General features: G+C 39.4%; 1 protein-coding gene across 1 annotated transcript; it reads right to left on the minus strand.

Moving 5' to 3' along the window:
- Nucleotides 1–5,007: 5,007 nt before the first annotated feature.
- On the minus strand, nt 5,008–12,516 carry TAF13 (TATA-box binding protein associated factor 13). The gene is made up of 4 exons (XM_037499937.2): nt 12,439–12,516; nt 11,573–11,651; nt 8,159–8,256; nt 5,008–6,351 (listed from the first exon to the last, which is right to left on the minus strand). The coding sequence occupies exons 1-4, from the start codon at nt 12,463–12,465 to the stop codon at nt 6,181–6,183; spliced, it is 375 nt and encodes a 124-aa protein (XP_037355834.1). The 5' UTR covers nt 12,466–12,516; the 3' UTR covers nt 5,008–6,180.
- Nucleotides 12,517–17,485: the final 4,969 nt, after the last annotated feature.

The raw sequence follows: 17,485 nt of genomic DNA on the forward strand, positions 1-17,485 counted from the left end.
TATTGCCTCAAGTTCAGGGGAATTAAGTGGGGATAAGGAAACGCATTTTAAAGTTTCCACTCTCACTAGAATTTATACAAAGTATTGTAATTACTGCTGCTGTTGCTTCAAACAGGTCAGAGGATGATGTAGGTAGAATACCAGGGCTCCTATCTAGCGCTCTAAACAAAAGTTTAAATTATGTGCTGATGTTTAAACCAGGTAAAGAAAAATCCTTGTTGTTTCAACATAAAGAGAAGTGCTTTAATGTTTTATTTATTTTATTGTAAGTAAATATCTGGGTATTATGTTGAAAACAAAAATATTTTGTTTTAGAAAAATTAAATTTTAATTAAGTCATTGACATAAAAATAAAAAAGGTTATTATATTAGTTAATGTTAATACATAAAACACATTAAGTATCATAATTTCAGCTGGCTGTTCTAGGTTAAGGTAAATTTCTAGTTGTAAATTTCAAATTATTTCATAGATCTTGCCTAGAAATTCAAAATTAGTGTATATAGTGGTAAAAAAAACAAAATTCATCTGAGTCAATATCACAATTCACTTATTAAACAATCCATGAATCAGGCAGTATCCCATCTAGAAAAACAGAAAGGAACCAAAGAGCTTTACAAAATGGAAGGTTTTTACGGAAAGGAGGCACAGGATAACAGGAAGAGAGGTTTGTTTCAGGCAAGATCACCTTCCTGTGAGGGACAGAAGGGGCCCGGGGGGCAGATTACCTGATTAGTGCTGACCAAGATTCCAGATTGCATGGTTAAAGGTTACATTTCTAGGAGAAACTGGAACTGCCTTTAGCTTAAATAGTGTTTTCTGAAGTGAGGTTTAGCAAGAGTCACTCCATTTTGGGCTGTTATATAATTTTTAACAGTAGTTCTTGTAAGTTCATGTTCCCCCAAAATACTTATAAAACTACTATTTCAGAAAAATTATAGTATTGGTATTTCCGTTAGCATTTGATCTATAACTTAAGTAGGCTATTTTCTAATAAACTACTATTTATCTAAAATGGTCACTCACAAGAAACGATTTGTCTTTTAGCAACTGTTCTTTCTATACTAAAAGAATATACCCAAGGATTTCAAGGCAGTTTGCCAGGCTTTCTAGTAATAAGTATATAATAGAGTGACCATGTGCACAGAAGTCCCAGTGCTACAAATAACAGGAATTGGGATTTTTGTGTAAGAGTTCAAATGAAAATGCTTATCACCCTACTGGTAACATGAAATTGCTCCTCCCTAGAAATTTAAATTCCATTTATCCAGATAACTTTAACCAAAATGGTGCCTGTGCTATGCCTCAGATAGTTACTTAATATATCAAAATGTTTTCCTTGATCCCATCCCATAAATTTAAGTATGACTAGTCACGTGTTAACAGGGCCCAGGAAAAGCATCAGCCTCCAACTAACACCTTCCTTGATGGCCATCAATCTCTCAGCCTCTATTTGTGGTAAGAAGGAAAGCATAGAGACCCTAAGATAATTGTAAGGGCAGGACCGGGCACTGTGCAGGTTTTCTGATCCCATGCAGACCGGGTAGGAGGAGTCAGAGTCCTCAGTGGTTTTGCAGGTTTTTTATTTGGGGTTCACCAGGCATATGGCAGGCAGGGGTGCTGGCTAGGGGCAGCAAGTCTTCACTTGCTGGCAGCAAGTCTTCACTCTATCTGGACTCTCTGGTGTTCGTTCTGCTGCTTCTCGGCTTCTCTTTCGGCTTCTGCTTCGGCTTCTACTGCTGCTACTGGTGCTGGTGCTGCTACTGCTGCTGCTGCTGCTACTGGCGTCCCCGTGACGCTGCCCTTAAAAAGCAGTCTTAGCTCAGCTGAATCCCATCTACCTATGCCCACACCCTATTCCAGGTGCCCGCCATCAGGCATGCATTCAGGACAAGGATCCATCATCTATCCTGATGGCAGAAGGGCAGAAAAGCCTGACATTTTCTTTACCCTACAATAATCAAACCTAGAGAACTGGGAATGTTCTGGAATACAGACAATGCTCTTAAAAAGTTCTGTATTTTCAGGCACAAAGCTCAGTATTATCAGCACTTAGGAGCAACTATGAAGATTCCCTGAAGCATATGGAAATAAAATTGTCCTCCTTGAATTACCTGAGATCTACATTTAAATGAGTGGGAGTAGAAACAGGCAAAGTCACTTGAAGACACCAGACAATGCTTGGATGGGTTGTCAAAGATGTGAAAAACTCCGGTCAAATCTCTGGTGTCAACAAGAGAATCTTGAAGGAAGCTCCCAGGCAACAAACCCCTCTGCACTGCTTTAGGCCCCAGGGAGCCATTTTTCCTAGTTCTCTATTAATAACTGTATCCTTATCTTACCTGATGCTCTAGGCAACACACTCATCTAACTCCCCTCATTCTGATTCACACCCATTGTTATGTTTCAGTTTCCCTTGTGTCTGTCTGCCTAGAGAAGGAAGAATTTGCTGTTTTACCTGCATCTGTAAATAGGCATCCATTTTTTAAACACTCATCTTAGGAGTTTGGTTTCTTTGAGTCCACCCTGAGAATTTGGTGTGCTCACCATTTGCTGATGAAATCAGTTTCCAAGTCTGCAATGCTGTAAAGCAAACACTGGATTATAGTACATTCACCCTAGTAATGCAAGCTTCTGAGGCCTCTTGAAAAGCAGCCAAATAACTCTGCCAGACCACACCTCCCTTCACTGATAGAGGCCAAGTGAACTATTTCTCCCATTTAAAAATTTCTACACTTAGAATTAATGCTAGTTTTTACTTAAGAAAACCAGTTTAAAAACAGTAAAACCAACATCAAGTGAATCATATATATTAGATGCTCTTTTAGTTTCTAATAAACATGCTAGTTAAGAAACAAAAGGTATGATCTCAAAGAGAGCTTCGCTTAAAGTGGAGGAGGGAAGTTATTAATGATTTAAAGAAATTTGGACACACCAACTAAATATAATAGGTGACACTTGCTTAGATTCTATGGGAAATAAATTGTGCTAGACAAAATAATCACTCTCCTAAAGATGGCCATGTCCTAATCCCCAGAAACTGTGAATATGTTACCTTATATGGTAGAAGAGCTTCCTGGTTGTTAAGGGTTTTGATATGAAGAGAGCCGCCTGGGTTATCCAGGTGGGTTCAATATAACTACATGGGCCTTTTAAGGATATAACCTTTCCCAGCTGGGGTCAGAAAAGCTATGACTAAAGAGGGTCAGAGAAATGTGACACTAGCTCTGAAGATGGGAGGGGAGCATGAGCCAAAGAATGCAGCCTCTAGAAGCTGGAAAAGGCAAGTCAACAGATTCTCTCCTAGAACATCCAGAAAGAAACAAAGCTCTGTTGATACTTTGATTTTAGCCAGACTTCTGACCTAGAAATAGGTAAGAGTGAGTTTGTGGTAACAGAATTTGTAGTAATTTGTTACTGCAGCAATAGAAAAATATGCAAACTCAAATATTCTGAGACATATCAGTAGACTCAAATAGAGGGTGAATATTAGAGGAATATTGAGGCATTAGTGTATTTTTTTAGTGTGATAGTTATATGGGATACTTTTTAAATTAAGGTGGGAGGATAGATTATTGAGAAAAAGTTGATTAATAGTTGGAGTTGGGGTTTCATAATACTGTTTTCTTATTGTGTATATTTTAAGATTTTCCATATCATGTTTTTTCAAAAAGTGAAATAACTCAGGAGAGAGCTCATGAATACTATCTATTAGTACCATCCAACTTTCCGGGATGGTGGAAATGTTGTGTATCAGCCCTGTTCAGTGCAGCAGCCACTGGCCAAGGAGCTATTAAGCACTTGGAGTACAGGCAGTCCAACCAAGGGAATTGAAATTTTGATTTTAATTACTTGAATTTAAATACCATGTTACACAGTGCAGCTGTACAGAATTCAAAGTAAACTCACAAATCAAGTCAGTGCACATTTGTTATTTTTGTCTGCTCAGCCTCTTTCCCCTTCTTGCTATACCTATCTCCCATTGCTCACCCCCACACTAAGCCCCTCCACCCCTGAGATCTAGGCAACACAACTTCTTCCTGGCCACAGTGACAGGTCCAAGAAGAAAAATGATCACAGTCAAGACAATGAAAATCCTTGCTTGGAATGTTCTGTATCAGGAAGTGAAGCAGCTACCTTGATCACAAGCCGTAGGAATGAAAACCTAGAAATGCGGGCCATCAAGTTCCCTTGATACACTGGGGTTCCTGAGAATAAAAACAAAATTGGGATAGAAGATGAAATCTTAATTGTCCTCAAGTTCTTAGATGCAGTCAATCCTGGAGTCAACTCCATCCCTCCTTTCCTTGTTTCAGGTTAGATAAATTAATGCCTCTTTTTTGCTTATACTGCTCTTAATTCTATTACTTGCAACCTAAGAAAGTCATAATACGAAGTTGCACCAAAAAAAATTTCTTAGAAGGCAGGGTCATTAACAAAATGATAACAGCAAAGGCAGCATTATATATTGAATTGTCCCCCTAAAACACCTATGTTGGAGCCCTAATACTACATCTGATGTACTGCAGACAGGGAATTCAAGGAGTCAATTAAAGTAAAACGAGGACATAAGGGTGAAGCCCTGATTTGATGGAACTAGTGCCCTTAGAAAAGGAAGAGACAACAGAGCTCGCTCTCAGCCATGTGAAGTACAGGGACAAGGCAGCTAGCTATCTGCAACCCAGAAAGAGTTCTCAATAGAATCTAACCAGGCTGGCACCCTGATCTCAGACTTCCCGCCTCCAGAACTGTAAGAAAGTAGATTTCTGTTGAAGCTACCCAGTCTATGCTATTTTGTTTTGGCAGCCCAAGCTGACTAACATAGTCATCCTAGTGCCAGTTATTACCAGTTTCTTCTTAGGGTGAAGCAGTCCCTGATTTATCTATCAATCTGTTATAATCCACTCCCATTCTTGATTTCAGCTTACACTACAATCTTTTTTTTCTTTTTTTTAACTTTTATAAATAACAAAAAGATCAAGCCAGCTATTTAATGAATCTCATTATCAATTCAGAAAAATTATAAGAGTAATATAGAAAAAAAGCTTTTATTGAGATTAAGCAGCTAAAATCATATTTCCAGTTATGGCAGGAAGTTGATAAATCACATAACCAAATTCAAGTATTGACCTGTTTAATTTTGCATACTTTATTCTTTGTACCAATAGGTTAAGAAAGTAAAATTTTCTTAGTTACTGATTTATAATATTTATAAGTGGCAGACAAAACGTTCAGTTTCACTAGTAACATTCAGTAATCCCTTTAAAAGCAATTTTAATCCTCATTTTAAGCAAAGTGCAATAATAACTTAATAAGCTAAAGACACACACAAAACCTGTATATCTTGAACTACAAATGAGGTTTCCATAGCCACATAGAGTTCTACTTAAGTACACATTTCCACACTGAACAAGTACTAACAAATGTTAATAAAACATTACCTGAAATACTTTTCCTGCCATCAGCTTTTTAAGCATTATCATTCCTGATACTGAAAACATTCATTTTTAGAAGCTCTAATCTGACCTGGGAAAATGAGTTATCCTAAATCTTGACAAATTATGTTATAGACCCAAAAGATTTTAAATCAAAGAAGTCCTCTAACACAGAAGCTTTCACACGAAACTTAAGTTTCTCCAAAAATCCCTCATCTGAAAAAAGGAATATTAAAAATATTATCCCGTGACAGAAACATTCCTACAGAAGACTATTTTCTTATCTTCTTCCTTTAAAAGGAACAAACCAGTTCACTATCTTTTAATTACCTCAACTGCTGTAGTCTCAAAACTCTAGAATATATGAAAAACATGTCTCAGCTATCATAAAGTCAAAGGTGCCATTTAGACCTTACATGTTAAAGAACTACTGTATAGCCTAAAATGGCACACAAATACTACTTTACAGTGTTAGATAGCCGAAAGTCAGAGAGAACAGTACGGTTTGCAAGTTACTTCAATTTGTGTGGTCATTAAAACCTAGTCAGTAATTCAAGTATGGTATTCTAAAGGTAGGCAAGTAAAGGCTCAGATATCACTCTAAAATCAAAGATATGAAAATAAATGCTAAAAACTTTGTGTTTCTCTTTCATTTCCATGGCTAGATATCAGGACCTCATTGTGGAAAATATAGTTATTATTAAGGGTTTCCCTAGAAGGTAACAACACTGCAGAGTACAAATGTTATCACGATCCATAGTTTGCTTCGTCAAATGCTTTCCTAGCTCGTTTCAATTCTTCATTCATAGTAAGCAAGTCTTTAACCCTAGCAAACTTCCTTGGGTCCTTTCGAATCAAAAAGACGATATCTTCAACTTGTACTCGACCTTGTCTTCCAATTGACATTGCCTTGTGAGTCTATTACAAAAAAACAAAACAAAACAAAACATTAAATTCAATTAATTTTTAAAAATTTTTTCTTTTAATCTGCACTTATTTAATATTGGTGAGTTTGAAGGTTTTCTAATTACTATAGCTATGCATTTGTGAATTATCTTTTTACTCACATCCTTTGTCCACTTTCTACTGTTATTAACAATGTTCCTCTTAATGCTTTATAGACTTTTTATTTTTCTTTTTTTAAAGATTTTATTTATTTATACAAGCACTGGGTACAATCAGAAGCGCGGGAGGGTAAGAGAATTCACCAGAGCAAGAGGGGAGAGCAGAGCAGGCAGACTGACGAAATACACTGCTGAGGGGAGCAGCAGGTGGCAGGAGACGTCTGCGCACCATGTGGGACCCTCGCCTGGCAGCCAGGGATAGCACTGGTGCTGCAGAGGCTGCGGGCAGCTTCGCAACCCAGCACTCAACAGCTGCGCCACCCAGGAGGCCCTATAGACATTTTTAATAGACATTTTTTAATACTAAAGATATTAAAACTGTAAAATTTATTGATGTTCCTTTTTTGTTTTTTTAAAAGTAGGTTTTAACTTTATTTGTATAAAATCATTTTATAATTTACTTGAAAACACGATTTATGCATTGTGTACATCTTAATAACTGATTAAAATTAGTGGATTTTCTTAAAATCACATAAATCTGATCCACTATCATTCGTTATATATTCATTCTATGCAAAAAAATGAAGGTTCATCAAAGGATTACTTCTAATGACTAAAGTAATGGAAACATTTAATAAGGCACTGTGTAAACAAATTTGAGCACATTCACTCAATGAATATTATGAAGCCATTAAAAATATCAGAGCATTAAGCAATGACATGGGGAAAATGTTCTAGATTTAAGTGAAAAAGCAGAATCTAGACTGTATAATGTAAGATTTTCAATTTTATAATTTAAAAATATGCAAAAAGACAAAAAAAATTCACCAAAATGCTAGCATTAGTTGTCTCTATGTGGAAAGAATACAATTTATTTTCTCCCTCTACGTTTTTATAATTTCTCAAATTAATAATTACTTTGTAAGCAGAAAAAAAGATTCTTCAAAATGTATAATTTCTGACCCTGGAATTTTACTTTTATTATTCTGTACTAAAAATAAGCTAAAACACAGGGCTAAAATTTCACACGAACTGGATACAACTAAATACAGTAATTCCATCTCTGAATAAATCCAAGACAGAAACTTTATAAATATGGCTATACAAAATTATCCATTTAGTTAAAAATAAAACCACCTGTAAATAACATATAATATGAGAATTAAGTATACTAGAAAATGACTTGAGTGAATTTTATGTAGCAACTGAAATATATGTGATTAGAACATAGCAAATACACATTTGGAGTAAAATTAATTTTTACTATAATCATCACTATGTAAAACACCGTATGTACACTTGTAAATGCTATAAATGGGACTGATGATGGGATTATGGTAATATTTTAAATTTTATTCAAGGATTTTAGAATTACATCCTCCTAAATAAAATTCAGGAGGAAGGGACAGGACATACTTTATGTGTATGGTGTGTGTGTGTGTGTGTGTGTGTGTGTACACATAAACATACACATATGTGTGTATATAGATACACGCACTTTACATACACATATATTTCTATCCTTAGTAATAATTACCAGAAACTTCTATAAAACAGTCATTTAAGTAGAGAGCATATTTCAAATGAATGTCATACTTCTAAGTCTCATTTAGAAGTTAGAATTTCAAATTTATTCAAGACCCATTACAAAAGAATCTTACCATTTCTGTAATGAACTCTATGACAAGGTCTTCAAGAATATCCACTGACTCAGTATAAGGATTCTGGTCATCCCCAAACCCATACATCATGCATCGTACTGTGAAAGAACAATTACTTTTGTTTACTTGAGCAAATTAAACAAACTGTCCAATAGTTATTAAAAAGTAGAATTCAATCAAATTATAGAAGATATTGACATATAAACATATTTATATTGTAGCTGTCTCCAACTATGGATTTGGTGTGAAATGTTTAAACCTTGACAATCTCAACCAACAAAATTCCCCTTCCCTTCCAGCTACTAAACCTTGTTGCCAATAATCTTTCTCTGGTCTCTATTATCTACCAAAACCAACCTTCTGTCTTTATGGGGAAGGAGCAGTGGGACATTGTAAAAGAGAAGGCAGAATGGCAGAATCCTTTCTGATACAATCACAGAAAAAAAAGACATGAAAGAAAGTGCTCCAACTGTTATAGGCAGTCACAAGGTATAGAAGAGAGAAAGCAGAGTGCTTACTCTACAGAATCTTAACATTTCATTACCTACATCAATATAACTACAGGGTTCATCTGAACCAAGAAAAATCCCAAATAACCTAATATCACACCTAAAGCAACTTGAAAATGAGGGACAGACAAGACCCAAAGTTAGTGAAAGGAAGTAAATTACTAAAAATAAGCAGAAATAATGAAATAGAAATCAGAAAGACTACATGAAAAATAAATGAAGCTAAGAGCTGGCTCTTGGTGAAGACAAAACAGATAAATCGCTAGCTAGGCTAACAAAAAAAGGAGAAAAGATCAATAAACAGAATCACAAATTAAAGAGGAGAAATCACTACAGATAACACAGAAATACAAAAGATCATATGCAATTACAATAAACAACTATATACTAATAAATTCAATAAACAAGAAAGAATGGATGGATTTCTAGGTCAATACAGTTTACCGAGACTAACCCAGATAAAAACGGATGAATTGAACAAACAAATAAACCAATCACAAGCATGGAAATTGAAACAGTAATAATCTAAAAACAAAAGCCCAGGACCAGAAAACATTACAAATGAATTCTGTCAAACTTTTACTTCTTTTTTTAAATTTATTTTGGCATAGAAGAACTGGGGTGTAGGCCAGAGGTGAGAGGGGTGAGAGGATTCACCAGAGACAGAGTGGGGTCAGAACAGGGAGATCTACTGAAATATACTGCTAAGGGGAGCAGCAGGCAAAACAGAAGAGGTCTGCAGTGCCACTGGGTTAGCTCCCTGGCTGGCCAGGGATAGAACTCAGGCCATTGCAGTGGGCCCTCATGGTGGTAGCACTGAGTCTTCACCCATAGGCCACCAGGAAGGCCCCATTCTGTCAAACTTTTTTTTTTTTTTAAAGATTTATTTATACGAGAACAGGGGTACAGGCTAGAGGCTAGGGAGGGTGAGAGAATTCACCAGAGACAGAGCAGGGAGAACAGGCAGACAGACCAAAAACACTGCTGAGGGGAGCAGCGGGCGAGACAGGAGAGGCCTGCAGCGCCATGTGGATATCTCCCTGTCCAGCCCTATTCTGTCAAACTTTTAAGAACTAATGCCCACACTGCTCAAATTATTTATTAAAATAAGAAGGAATGCCCTCTAATACAATTTATGATGCCAACATTACCTTAAGTACTGGAACTAAAGAGAGCACAAGAAAAAATTATAGACCAATATCCCTGATGAACATCAATGCAAAAATTTTCATCAAAATATTAGCAAATCAAGTTTGACAGCATATCTCAAGGATTATATACCATGATCAATTGGGATTCATCTCAGGGACTCAAGGATGGTTTTATATGCATAAGTCAATTAATGTGGGCCTCCCCGGTGGCGCAGCGGTTGAGCGCTGGATTGCGAAGCTGCCCGCGGCCTCTGCGGCGCCGGTTCGATCCCCGGCTGCTCCCCGGCCACCGGAGGAGGATCCCACATGGTGCGCAGACCTCTCCTGCCGCCCGCTGCTCCCCTCAGCAGTGTACTTCAGCCCTTCTGCCTGCTCTGCTCCCCGCTCTGGCTCTGGTGAATTCTCTCACCCTCCCGCGCTTCTGACTGTACCCAGTGCATGTATAAACAAAACAAACAAATATAATAAATAAATAAATAAAAACATGCCTCTATAAAAAAAAAAAAAAAAAAAATAAGTCAATTAATGTAATATATGCCAACAAAAGTAAAGATAAAAATTATATAATATCCAATAGATAGAGAGAGACCATATGCTAGATTCAACACCCATTTTTGATAAAAATGCTAAACAAGACGGGAGCAGGAAGAACCTACCTCAATATAATAAAGGGCATATATCACAAACCTACAGCAAACATAATATTCAATGGTGAAAAACTGAAAGCTCTACCCATAAGATCCAGCACAAGGATGCTCATTGTTATCACTTCTGTTTAACTTGACATTAGATTTTTTGACCAGAGATATTGGAGAAAAACAGGAAATGAAGGGTATCCAAGCAGAAAAGAAGTGAAACTATCACTATTTGTATATGGAATAATATATAGAGAAGACATTAAGGACTCCATCAACAAGTTATTAGAAACAATAAATGAATATAGCAAAGTAGCAGGTCACAAAAATCAACGTATGAAAAATACATAGCTTCTTATATACAATGAACAAGAAGCAAAAGAAATGGTGAAAATAACTCTATTTATAATTGATTCAAAAAAGAAATGCCTGGGAATCAACCTAACAATGGAGGTAAAAGACGTATACTACAAGGGGCCTCCCTGGTGGTGCAGGTGGTTGAGAGCCGCACTGTGAAGCTATCCTCAGCCTCTGCAGCGCGGGTTCGATCCCAGCCAGCCCAGCCAGCCAACGAGAATCCCACATGGCGAAGCAGACCTCTCCTGTCTCACCCGCTGCTCCCCTCAGCAGTGTTTTTCAGTCAATCTACCTGTTCTGTTCCCTACTCTGTCTCTGGTGAATCCTCTCACCCTCCACACCTCTGGCCTGTACCCCAGTTCTTGTATGCATAAATAAATCTTTAAAAAAAATATTCATACAATATGTAACTGACAAGGGATTAATATCCAAAACATATAAAAGCTTCATACAGTTCAACAATAAAAAATAACCAATTAATAGGCAGCAGATATGTACTTCACCAAAGAGGATATCCAGAAGGCCAAAAGGTCATATGAAAAATGTGTATACACATACACACACATTCAAATGCACGTGTACACATAGCATATATAAATAGGGGTTATGACCATTACGATCTACGATTCACAAGTTAAACAGAATTTTATCAAGTCTGAGAGGACTGTCCTCAAAGGTAAACACATTTAGAACAAGAAATGAACTTTGAAAGGACATGTCCAAAAGCTTTTAGCTATAAAAACATTGTCAAATACTACTTACATTCTTTAGAAAAAAGTCTCTTTCTTTTACCCTGTCCACCTTCTGCACCTCCTCCAATTTCTTCATTCTCCTCCTCAAACTAGAAGTTAAAACGTATAGAAATGTCAAGCACTGCATTTGCTTTTTAAAAATCATCACTTTTTTCCATTTTCAACACTAATATGCCAGAAACTGTAAAGCAAGCAACAAAAAATGGTGAAATCTTGGCGTTTTAGGGGCCTTAAAGACTTTTCAGTCCAACTTCCAAGACGCTCAGGAATGACTTCCACAATGTCCCTCACAAATAACCCTTCAGTCAATGACCATCTGTTCGTTTTTCCCTTTTTCTTTTTTTAACCAACTAAGTAGGCCTATTGCTAGGCAATATGAATATTAAGTTGGCTAAACCCCTGGCGTGTACCCGTTATTCCACGCAAAAGCAAATAAAATCTTAAAAGTTAGCAAAATCATTATTTACTACCCCTGCTTACACAGCGCCAGGAACTCCCTGACGTGAGCCTTAACCCGGTGAGCGACAAGAAAACCGCGGGTCCCAGGTTTTTAAAACTTGGTCACAGGGTACAGTTTGCACCCCAACTTCCCTGGTTTTCGGTTATCTTTCCCGAGTGTGTGCAGCTGCGTTAGCAGACGAGCTGCTGCTGCACAGCGCGCGCCCGGGAGCCCCGGCTCCGGCCTCTGCCGGCTCCGGCAGCCGCGGGCCCGTGGAGGCGACGCCCCGCCGCCCGGGCCCCCCAGGACAGCGGCCGCGAGGACGCGCCGGCGCGGGGGCTCCGGACCCTCTCGGCTGAATTCACCAAACAGCTTCGAGCCCGCGCGCCGCCTCCGCTAGCTGCGCCCGAAGGAGTGAAGGAAAGAATGAAACTCACGGCGGGGTCTTCCTCCTCATCTGCCATCCCACCACAGCCGCGCCCACCCGGCCGACCTCCCGGCGCCACGCTTTACTACTTCCGCCGCCTCACTTCCGGCGACGCCGGGGCGGGGCCCAGCTAGGCGGGGCGGGAACGGGGGCGGGGCCTAGCTTGGTGGGGCGGGGCCTAGCCAGGCGGGGGCGGGGCCTAGCTGAGGATCCCGCTAGGGGAGTAGAGTGTGTCTCCCCCTAGCGGCGAGACCTGGAAGGTGCTTAAGAAGAAAGGGATGTGCTCAGCTCTGCAATCCCAAGGAAGGAATTAAAGAAAAGCAAAGAGGGCCTCCCTAGAGGCGCAAAAGGTTGAGACGCAACCTCTGACGCTGTCAGCAGCCACTGCAGCACGAGGTCGATCCCCGGCCAGGGAGAACACACATGGCGCAGCAGACCTCTCCTGACTCTCCCACGGCTCCCCTCAGCAGTGTATTTCAGTCAGTCTCTCTGTTCTGTTCCCCGCTCTGTCTCTGGTGAATCCTCTCACCTGCCTCATCTCTGGCCTGTACCCCAGCTCTTGCATGCATAAATAAATAAATCTTTAAAGATTAGCAAAGAGCAGGACGCCCTGGGCTAAACGGCATATATCTTGTTGTCACCCTAAATTTGCTTCCATTCATCGAATAGTTATTCGTGATCCAGAACTGCGACGCTATGGCTCATTGGAGAGCTAGCCAGACGTCCTTCGACTGCTGAAGGGGGTATCTAGACAACCACAACAATTTACAGTCCCCCTATTATTTAATGCCAAGTATTGAATTGGTTCCTTTGGTTTCCAAAGGAACCACCCCTTAGACTGAAGGTGAAGTTCTGTGGGAGTTTTTGGTCACAATGATGATTGGGATAAACCATGGGCATTAGAACCTACACCTAGGGAGCTAAGATGGTTTGTGATGATAGAGATGATCTACCACGGAATGGAAACTTATCCCCAAATATACTATTTCTGAATGTTCTATATATTCATGTGGGTGAAAAATGTCTATAATAATCTGAGCCTGCAATTCATTAACATAAACACAAAGTATTTTCCTATCCTTTTAATGTACATTGAATTTTCTAGGAATGAAACCACCCTGAAATTGATGGGTTATTGTACTTACTTTTGTGTGGAACTTAGCAAAAACTGTGAATCATTTCAAGAAATTATGTCACCAAGGGCCACATCACTTGTAATAATTTGAGTAGCTAATACTCACTGGAATCAGTCTGCATTTCATATAGGTGCAAAATCAGAAATCTTCGCTACAATCTCTAGTGTAGTTATGCCTGAGCATTTAGATATTAAAACATTTATTATAGGGGGCCTCCCTCGTGGCACAAGGGGTTAAGACTCAGCACAAGGAAGCAGCTGCTGCAGCACTATTTCCATCCCCCACCAAGGAGCTGACCCCACATGGCCCGTAGACCTCTCCTGTCTCACCGGCTGCTCCCCTCAGGAGTGTATTTCCATAGATCTGCCTGTTCTGCTCCCCGCTCTGTCTTGGTGAATCCTCTCACCCCCCTGCATCTCTGGCCTATACCCAGCTCTTGTATGCATAAATTTAAAAAAAATCTTTAAAATAAACATGTGTTATAATTGGCTATCTTTGTATTACCCTGAAATTACATTTAGAACATTATATATTATTTTTTAGTTAATGTGGGTAGTTAGCTGCATTTGTTATTTATTGCGGTGTAACAAATTATCCCCAAACACTAAACATTTATTAGTTTCTGTGGGTCAGAAATCTGAATGCAATTTAGTTGGGTGCCTTTGATGCAAGGTTCCTTATGCTGCAATTAGGATGTTGGATGGGGCTGTAGACTCATCTAAAGTTTTGATGGGGGAAAATTAACTTCCAAAATCATTCACATGATTGTCAGCAGGATTCAATTCCTTGATGTCATTTTGATGGGATGTAGGGGTTAGTGAGTGGGGTACTCAGGTTATCTCTGCAAAAAGTTTTGGCAGTTTACCAGGGAGATTAAAACATTTACACAGACAAGGGCAGGCAAAGGTTATATTTTAAAAGCTTAGATTATTAGAAGGTTTTTAAAGGTTATTAAAAGAAAGGAAGGGAGAAGACATTTGCACACACACAAGCATGTACAAAGAGCTGCATTTGCCAATGCAGAAATTGTACTGAGATAGTGTCCTTGTTTTGGAGAGGAATTCATTCTTTTTTTTTTTAAGATTTATTTATTTATACAAGAACTGGGGTACAGGCCAGAAGCGCGGGAGGGTGAGAGAATTCACCAGAGCAGGGAACAGAACAGGCAGACTGACGAAATACACTGCTGAGGGGAGCAGCGGGCACGACAGGAGAGGTCTGCTGTACCATGTGGGACCCTCGCCTGTGGCCGGGATTGAACTGGCGCTGCAGAGGCTGTGGACAGCTTTACAGCATGGTGCTCAACCGCCTGCGCCACCAGGGGAGGCCCTGGAGAGGAATTCATTCTTTTGTGGAATTGTTATTTATTGTTAGGTTAATTACTTTTAGGGTGTTGCTAGGTGTTGCTAGATAAGGGCCAATGATTTTTTTTTTTAAGATTTATTTATTAATGCATACAAGAACCGGTGCACAGGTCAGAGGTGCAGGGGATGAGAGGATTCATCAGAGACAGAGTGGGAAACAGAACACGCCAATTGACTGAAATACACTGCTGAGGGGAGCAGCAGGAAAAACAGGAGAGCTCTGCTGCGCCATGTGAGTCAGCTCCATGGCCAGGGATTGAAATTGTGCTACAATGGCTACGGATAGCTTCATAGTGCTGAGGCTTAACCCTTTGTACCACCAGGGAGGCCCAGGGCCAATGATTCTTATGGTGTAAGAGAGGGACATGAGTTCAATAGTGATTTATGCTTTGGAAGCTTAAGATGGGGGAAGGGAGGGGGCCTCCCTGGTGGCGCAAGGGGTTAAGCACTGCACTACAAAACAATCTGAAGCCTCTGAAGCATGAGTTCAATCTCCAGTCCACCAGGGAGCAACCCACATGATGAAGAAGACCTCTCCTGTCTCACCTGCTTCTCCCCTCAGCAGTGTATTTCAGTTAGTCTGCCTGTTCTGTTCCCCACTCTGTCTCTGGTAAATCCTCTCACCCCCCCACCCCCGCATCTCTGGCCTGTGCCCCAGATCTTGTATGCATAAATAATAAATAAATCTTTAAAAAAAAGATGGGGTAAGGGAAACCAAGAAGACAAAAGAAGCCTCCCTTGAGCAAGAGTGATTTGCAAAGAGACCTGATAGATGAATGGGGTTCCTTAGTGAAGGAGGAAGAGTGTATTGGGAGGAGGGAAGTGTGTGCTGTGCCCCTATATATATCTCTATTTTCCCATCCGTGTGCCTTTGATCACTCTACTCCTTTCCCACTAGTAAACCTTTCTTTTTTTATTGAAATCTACATGCCTGTGAGGCCAAGCTAAAATGGCTGCTGCCCTATAATGCCTTCCCTGAGCCCTCCTGAAAAGCACTTTCTCCATTACACTCCTAACACTTCATTTTCATTTTCCGTTCACACATTTCACTGTCTACTGCATTTTCTGGTTATTTATATATTTATATACACAGCTTATCTTGTCTACTAAATCTTTAACTTATTAAGAACAGAGTCTGTTTCTTATTCATCCTGGATCTCCCAAAGGCTAGCTCATTTCTTAGACTTAGGCGTTCTGGAACAAATATTTGTAGCATAAATTAATGCCTATTTGACATCCCTTTTCAAATATGTTGTAATTCAAATGAAGCTATTATTGCAAGCTGTGCCTTTGGGACTGAACTTTCTCTTTGGTGAAACCAGAATGCCATAGTCATGGCCCCATTGACTGATTAGCATTCACCACAGTGAATACAAACCTAACAAACAGGCCACTGTTCTTGACTGACAGGCATTTGGCAACAACTGTGATCAGCCAGTGCAGGCTGACATGAACCAAGGAAGGACTGTCTGAATAGAGTCTGCAGCCAGTAGGGCTCTATTTATTCCTTGTAGTTGGGCTACAAGAGCAAGTGACCCAGGCTTTGGCCTTATGTGAGACTATGGCACTTTCCAGGATGACAGAAACACTAATGCTTGGAACAAAATAAGCAAAGATCAGTATCAGAGAACAGCATCCTAATTTGAGCAGTGTGGTAACAAAGGGAAAGAAGTTTTGAATTCAGACAAACCTAGGTTTGGATCCTATCTAGCTATGTGATTTCAGCCATGTGCTTCCTTTGGGCCTCAGATTGCTCATTTAAAACATATTCTGGAGTATGCTAAGTGAAATAAACCAGAAAGAGAAAGACAAGACTGGATGGTTTCACCCCTATGTGGAATACATAGAAACAAAACAAAGGGTCAGACAAAACCAAATCAAAAACAATCCCTAGAAATCTGACTGTAAAATTGAGGCTACCGGACAGGGAAGGGGAGGGTGGAGAATAGATGGGGAAAGGGCTCCTTAGAATATGGTGGAGGATTCTGGGTGTCTCGGTGGTAGGTGTAGTCTGGTGACACACAACCTATACTTCTGAATCACATACAGTGATATAAACCAATGTTACCGCAGTAAAAAATATGCTGTACAGTAAAAAATATGCTGTAAAACAGTTGATCAAAGGTAATGTCTTTAAATACACTATGCTTATACTCTAATAAAATGTGTTTATTCATCTGTCTTCCCCAATAAAGTTTGTTCTCTGATGGCAAGGACTCATTCTTGCCCCTACTCCTGCAAAATTTGCACAGTACCTGGCACTTAGTAGATACTGTTACATATTTTTTAAACAAATCAAAAACAAAGTAGCTAACACAGGGCAAGCACTTCATGCCAGATTTTGTTACAAATAGTAATTTATTTAATCTTTCAACAACCCTAGAAAGGGTTATAACCCAATTTTACAGAGAGAAATATAATCTTTAAAGCTAAAATTTTGAAATAAAAATCTGGTGTGATTCACTTCATTCAATAAAAAAGGTAAAATGTTTTCTGCGATCTGGATAAAGTATGGTGAAGGAAAAAGAAAAAGGACATAAATGTAAGAGCGGGATAA

This window comes from Talpa occidentalis, unplaced genomic scaffold (assembly GCF_014898055.3).
Source record: "Talpa occidentalis isolate TD23 unplaced genomic scaffold, MPIMG_talOcc4v2.1 talOcc4.9, whole genome shotgun sequence".
In the NCBI taxonomy this organism is placed as follows: Eukaryota; Metazoa; Chordata; class Mammalia; order Eulipotyphla; family Talpidae; genus Talpa; species Talpa occidentalis.

What these genes read in the sequence shown, in the direction of transcription:
- TAF13 (XM_037499937.2), bottom strand. Translation starts at nt 12,465, where the DNA reads ATGGCAGATGAGGAGGAAGACCCCGCC. An exon ending in ATGAGGAGGAAGACCCCGCC is followed by an intron (nt 11,652 to 12,438) that starts GTGAGTTTCATT and finishes TTTAACTTCTAG; the next exon opens with TTTGAGGAGGAGAATGAAGA. An exon ending in GAGACTTTTTTCTAAAGAAT is followed by an intron (nt 8,257 to 11,572) that starts GTAAGTAGTATT and finishes GTTCTTTCACAG; the next exon opens with TACGATGCATGATGTATGGG.